This window comes from Tyto alba, unplaced genomic scaffold (assembly GCF_018691265.1).
Source record: "Tyto alba isolate M040663 unplaced genomic scaffold, T.alba_DEE_v4.0 Super-Scaffold_6, whole genome shotgun sequence".
Taxonomy (NCBI): domain Eukaryota; kingdom Metazoa; phylum Chordata; class Aves; order Strigiformes; family Tytonidae; genus Tyto; species Tyto alba.
In genome coordinates this window covers 10,544,936-10,551,193 of record NW_024881327.1, presented here as the reverse complement: position 1 = coordinate 10,551,193, position 6,258 = coordinate 10,544,936, and the positions used below count along the sequence as shown (strand labels likewise).

At 61.4% G+C, this 6,258-nt stretch overlaps 2 protein-coding genes across 2 annotated transcripts; both read left to right on the top strand.

The window, feature by feature from the left end:
* Positions 1-157: 157 nt before the first annotated feature.
* On the top strand, positions 158-2,291 carry LOC122154932 (inositol 1,4,5-trisphosphate receptor-interacting protein-like 1). Its single transcript, XM_042808400.1, has one exon. It carries the CDS (start codon positions 298-300, stop codon positions 1,579-1,581), a length of 1,284 nt encoding a protein of 427 aa, XP_042664334.1. The 5' UTR covers positions 158-297; the 3' UTR covers positions 1,582-2,291.
* Positions 2,292-4,259: 1,968 nt separating this feature from the next.
* Positions 4,260-6,245, top strand: LOC122154876 (inositol 1,4,5-trisphosphate receptor-interacting protein-like 1). The gene is made up of 2 exons (XM_042807855.1): positions 4,260-4,643; positions 5,222-6,245. The coding sequence occupies exons 1-2, from the start codon at positions 4,260-4,262 to the stop codon at positions 5,840-5,842; spliced, it is 1,005 nt and encodes a 334-aa protein (XP_042663789.1). The 3' UTR covers positions 5,843-6,245.
* Positions 6,246-6,258: the final 13 nt, after the last annotated feature.

The following is a 6,258-nucleotide window of genomic DNA, read 5'->3' as shown; positions in this document are numbered from 1 at the left end:
TTTTTTCTTCCCCTAACGAGTCTGTCCTTTGCCTGTGACTGGAATGGGTGAGGGTAATCCCCCACTTTCCACTGACTTAGGTAGGGCCTCTGTACTTTCATGTCACTTTATCCTCTGCAGATGGCCAGGGGGTTTGCAACCCAGAGGGAGAGCCGAGCCCCTCGGGGCAGGGCACGGTACTGCCCTCGGGGCTGGGGCCAGCGGTGCTCAGAGCTCCCGGGGGTGGGGGGAGCCCAGAGAGGCTTTGGGGACGTGCCAGGTGCCTGCGGCTCGACGGGAGGCTGTTGTGTGGCGGGGATGGGGCCTCGGGAGATGCCACTCTGGTGCCCCTTGCCATGCTGTCTCCAGGGCCTGCGGCCCCTGCCCAAGCCTGTTGACACCAGCGCCCGAGCCCTCTCCTGGGACATCCCATGGCTCCTGCCCGTGCAGTGCTCACAAAGCCTGCCCCTGCTCCCCGCTACCTCCCACAACCCGTCTCCTACCGGCCCCCAGCTCCAGGCAGCTCCTGCCCCGCTCCCCCAGGCCCGTGCTCCCTCCCAGCCAGCCCTGCTGAGCCCCCTTTTCTTCCGCTTCCTCCAGGCCATGGCTGCAGCAGTTGCCCTCGTCTTGGCTCTGCTGGTGCTCCAGCATGGACTGAAGCTGGATGACCATACAGATGTGGCCACGTCCCAGAGGATGCAGCAGCGTGAGGAGTATCTGCGTCAGGAGATGACTCGGCTGCTGCAGGAGATTGAGAGCAGACCTGCGTGGGAAGACATCTTCTCTTCTGTGTGGCAGCGGTGCCCACCTTGGACTCCTGTGGGAGTCCTGGTCCTGCTCGCTGAGGTCTGGTGGTGCTGCAGGAAAGTGAAGCTTGTCTCTGAGAGCTGCAGTGGTGAGGACTGCTCCAGCAGCAAGGAGGAGGACGAAGACAAAGAGGAGGAGGAAGACCGCAGCGGTGCACGCAGTGTTGCCAGGCCTCGGGCTGTGTCCACCCCATCGCCAAGGCAGGGCCTGCCCGACACGTGCCAGGTGCTGAAGGAGCTGGTGGGTGAGCTCCTTGAGGTGTGCCAAGTGCTTTGCAGGAGCACTTTCATGCCGGAGATGCAGCCAGCCGTTGGACTGGGCAGCGCCTACGAAACCTGGAGCATCGGCGAGAACAGCATCGCCTACTCCCTGCTCGTGTTGCTGTGGCCACCCCCCGGGCACTCTTTCAGCCTGGAGCTGGACACGGCGGGGCAGCTGCCAGCGACCCCTTCCAGAATCCGTGTGGAGCAGCAGTGCCTGTGCTCGAGGGAGCAGCTGCTGGGCGACGCGCTGTGCTTTCTGCACCACCCCGAGGACGAGCTGCGGAGGGATCAGAGCTCGGTCCTGCCACGCACCCTCTGCACACTCTCCTGCTTAGACATGGAGAAAGTCACCTGCTGGGCCCAGGGCCCGGTGAGATCGGCCTGGCTGCTTTTGCCTCAGTCGTGCCACTGCCAGCTAACGGTGCTGCCCCCCTCCTCCCAGTCCTGCAGGTTCCAGCTGACAAGCACCTCCAAGTGGAACATCACCGTTGAGATGATGTTTGGAGCGCACCAAGGCAGCTCGGACACCTAGGCGAGCCTTCAGGAGGCAGAGGCCAGCTTGTCGGGCAGCCCAGCACGGCCGCAGAGCCGCGCTGCTCTCGAGAGGCAGCTTCTCAGGCTGGCGGCGAGGTGAGGCACCTCCACCTCCGAGGTCTGCAGCTCCGCACCCGTGTGCTGGTGGTCGCAGGGGGCCGCAGGATCTTTCTGGACCTTCTGGACGAGGGCACGCCGCGCACCCTCAGTCAGGTTGCAGACCACAGCAAGTCGGGCGGGAGCGTTGGTCTGCGTGAGGGAAGGACGGCTCTGCTGAGGGACCTGGGCAGGCCGGACCGGTGGGCCGAGGCCAACTGTATGCGGTTCAGCAAGGCCGAGTGCCGGGTCCTGCACTTGGCTCACAACCACCTCACGCCACGCTCCAGGCTTGGGGAAGAGTGGCTGGGAGCGGCCCGGCTGAAAAGGACCTGGGGGTGTTGGTCAGCTCTTGGCTAAAGATGAGCCAGCAGTGAGCCCTGGTGGCCAAGAAAGCCAAGAGCATCCTGGCCTGATTCTAAGATTCTAGGTTCCCTCTGCTTGGGACCTCAGGTGCCCATGTCGTTGACAGGAGAGACTTAGCACAGAAAGGGCCTTCTGGGCATGCTCCCATCTTACTGACTGACATCCCCACCCTCTCGTTGCCTCCAGAAGGCTTTGGACAGGAGGTGCATCAGATGTACTTTTCTACACATGCTGAACTGACAGAAACGTGGCAACCGTGTCCGTCATGACGCGTACACAGCGAAGCTAAAGAAAGTGTTTGGGGTGTCTGCGTGTCATGGTTTAGGCCTAGGCGGCAAGTAAACACGCGGCCGCTGGCTCAGGCCTGCCCCCTGGTGCGATGGGGAGGAGGAACTCTAACAAAAGGCTCCTGGGTTGAGGCAAGGACAGGGAGGACTCGTGCACCAATTATGGTCGTGGGCAAAACACAGACTCAGCTTAGGAAAAAGGCCATCAATTTAATTTGAACACCACCACCACTACTAATTTGCCAGTCACATCAGAGTAGGATAGTGAGAAATACAACCACATCGGAAAAACCCCTTTCACCCACCCCTGCCTTCCTCCCGGGTTTTGCTCCCGATTTCTCTACCCCCTCCCCTGAGCTGCACAGGGGGTCGGGCAATGGGGATCGGGGTCAGTTTGTCACACACTGGTCCTGCCGCTTCTTCAGCCACATAGGGAGGGCTCCTCACACGCTTCCCCTGCTCCAGTGTGAGGTTGCTCCCACGGGACACCGTCCTCCACAAACTTCTCCCATGTGAGTCCTTCCCAAAGGGCTGCAGCTCTTCATGAACTGCTCCGGCGTGGGTCCCTTCCACGGGCTGCAGTCCTTCAGGAAGAGACTGCTGCAGCACAGGCCAGCGGCAGGCCCAACGTGGAGCAGGGAGAGCTTCTAGAAGCTTCTCACAGGAACCAGCCCTGTAGCTCCCTCCCCACTACCAAAACCCCTCCACACACAAACCCAACACCCTGGGTCTCAAGGCAAGCCCACTTGCAGGACAGGCCACACTTCTGGGGGGCACGATGTGCAGCCCAGGGCTCCAGCGCAGAGTACAGAGGACTCTCCCGAACAGGGGAAACCTCATCAGAGCAGAGAGACACGGGCCCCGCCGTGGCCTCTCCAGGGCCCTCCCCTGCCCTTGCAGGGGCCAAGCAGTTGGTGGCTGCAGGCCGAGGAGCCACAGGATCTCTGCCGCTTGCACCACGGACGTGATTTGCCTTTTCCTTGGCTGTGAGGGTTTGCAGGGCTAAGTCCAAGAAGGATTCCAAGAGGAGAAGAGGGAGGAGGAGTTTGGTCTCCCCGCAATGCTCGTAGCTCTTCTTTTCAAGGCGACTCGGAGTCAGACCACCCGGCCCAGAAAACGTGGCACCTCCCTACGTAAGCCAGGGGCATCCACGGTTCTCATGTCCATTACGGTTTTGGGGGGTGTCTGCCCGCTTTGTCAAGAGAACCCCCGGGAGCTGGCTCCGGCCGGCTGGGCTGGACCTAGGTGTGATGCCCAGGACGTGCGGGGGGTCGGGTGGGGGGGCCGAAGGCTGGGGCCTCCTGTCTGGGTGATGATGCTGTGGCGGCTGTGACAGCACAATGGCCAAGTCCCAATGGGAACTGTGAACAGCATCACCAGCAGGCAGCCCCACTGCCTTTTGACTTGGGCGCTCGGTGAGTGCAGCACGCAGGGGGAAGGCTGGGCTGGATTGGGGATGGGGCGGATGGCCGGGGGGTTTGCAACCCAGAGGGAGAGCCGAGCCCCTCGGGGCAGGGCACGGTACTGCCCTCGGGGCTGGGGCCAGCGGTGCTCAGAGCTCCCGGGGGTGGGGGGAGCCCAGAGAGGCTTTGGGGACGTGCCAGGTGCCTGCGGCTCGACGGGAGGCTGTTGTGTGGCGGGGATGGGGCCTCGGGAGATGCCACTCTGGTGCCCCTTGCCATGCTGTCTCCAGGGCCTGCGGCCCCTGCCCAAGCCTGTTGACACCAGCGCCCGAGCCCTCTCCTGGGACATCCCATGGCTCCTGCCCGTGCAGTGCTCACAAAGCCTGCCCCTGCTCCCCGCTACCTCCCACAACCCGTCTCCTACCGGCCCCCAGCTCCAGGCAGCTCCTGCCCCGCTCCCCCAGGCCCGTGCTCCCTCCCAGCCAGCCCTGCTGAGCCCCCTTTTCTTCCGCTTCCTCCAGGCCATGGCTGCAGCAGTTGCCCTCGTCTTGGCTCTGCTGGTGCTCCAGCATGGACTGAAGCTGGATGACCATACAGATGTGGCCACGTCCCAGAGGATGCAGCAGCGTGAGGAGTATCTGCGTCAGGAGATGACTCGGCTGCTGCAGGAGATTGAGAGCAGACCTGCGTGGAAAGACATCTTCTCTTCTGTGTGGCAGCGGTGCCTACCTTGGACTCCTGTGGGAGTCCTGGTCCTGCTCGCTGCGGTCTGGTGGTGCTGCAGGAAAGTGAAGCTTGTCTCTGAGAGCTGCAGTGGTGAGGACTGCTCCAGCAGCAAGGAGGAGGACGAAGACAAAGAGGAGGAGGAAGACCGCAGCGGTGCACGCAGTGTTGCCAGGCCTCGGGCTGTGTCCACCCCATCGCCAAGGCAGTGATACAGGGCCAAGATAGGAACAGGGGATGTAAGGGTTAACATGAGAATAGCAAGAAGGGGATAATAGCAAGAAGGGGATAACAAAAGAAAATAGTTCAAGGGAAATAGTTTAGATAACGGTTAACTGTCTGCTTAGTGAGCAGACAGTTTATAAAACACGGTGAGCTCTCTAGGCTTTATCAGTACCAAGCCGGTTGGAACTAGACCCACGGTTTGGACAACAGCCAGTAAGAAACTGAGTATGCGCAAAACCTGGGGTCACAGAGCGGACAGGAGGAAGAGGAGCTTGACTTCATCCCCAAAGACCCCCACGACCACCACCAGAAGACACTGCGCAGACTCAACTAGGAGGAGATTATGGAAATGCTAATTATAATACGAAGCGGGGATAGGTGTTGAATATGTATAGGCGTATTGCGAAATATTATGAATATGTAATCATTTGCTCTATAAATCTTAGGTAACAGCATCATACGTTGGGTACACAATAGGAGGAGTTATCCCCTGTGTACCTCAGCGCTGAATAAACATACCTACTTTACAATCTATCAGATTGTGGAGTCTATTTCCGCACGTCAGCAGGGCCTGCCCGACACGTGCCAGGTGCTGAAGGAGCTGGTGGGTGAGCTCCTTGAGGTGTGCCAAGTGCTTTGCAGGAGCACTTTCATGCCGGAGATGCAGCCAGCCGTTGGACTGGGCAGCGCCTACGAAACCTGGAGCATCGGCGAGAACAGCATCGCCTACTCCCTGCTCGTGTTGCTGTGGCCACCCCCCGGGCACTCTTTCAGCCTGGAGCTGGACACGGCGGGGCAGCTGCCAGCGACCCCTTCCAGAATCCGTGTGGAGCAGCAGTGCCTGTGCTCGAGGGAGCAGCTGCTGGGCGACGCGCTGTGCTTTCTGCACCACCCCGAGGACGAGCTGCGGAGGGATCAGAGCTCGGTCCTCCCACGCACCCTCTGCACACTCTCCTGCTTAGACATGGAGAAAGTCACCTGCTGGGCCCAGGGCCCGGTGAGATCGGCCTGGCTGCTTTTGCCTCAGTCGTGCCACTGCCAGCTAACGGTGCTGCCCCCCTCCTCCCAGTCCTGCAGGTTCCAGCTGACAAGCACCTCCAAGTGGAACATCACCGTTGAGATGATGTTTGGAGCGCACCAAGGCAGCTCGGACACCTAGGCGAGCCTTCAGGAGGCAGAGGCCAGCTTGTCGGGCAGCCCAGCACGGCCGCAGAGCCGCGCTGCTCTCGAGAGGCAGCTTCTCAGGCTGGCGGCGAGGTGAGGCACCTCCACCTCCGAGGTCTGCAGCTCCGCACCCGTGTGCTGGTGGTCGCAGGGGGCCGCAGGATCTTTCTGGACCTTCTGGACGAGGGCACGCCGCGCACCCTCAGTCAGGTTGCAGACCACAGCAAGTCGGGCGGGAGCGTTGGTCTGCGTGAGGGAAGGACGGCTCTGCTGAGGGACCTGGGCAGGCCGGACCGGTGGGCCGAGGCCAACTGTATGCGGTTCAGCAAGGCCGAGTGCCGGGTCCTGCACTTGGCTCACAACCACCTCACGCCACGCTCCAGGCTTGGGGAAGAGTGGCTGGGGAGCGGC

Bases quoted from the DNA above. Each gene is read 5' to 3' on its own strand.
- LOC122154932 (XM_042808400.1), top strand. From the start codon at position 298: ATGGGGCCTCGGGAGATGCCACTCTGGTGCCCCTTGCCATGCTGTCTC.
- LOC122154876 (XM_042807855.1), top strand. From the start codon at position 4,260: ATGGCTGCAGCAGTTGCCCTCGTCTTGGCTCTGCTGGTGCTCCAGCAT. The intron at 4,644-5,221 runs GTGTCCACCCCA...ACAATCTATCAG, and splicing joins GTGTTGCCAGGCCTCGGGCT to ATTGTGGAGTCTATTTCCGC.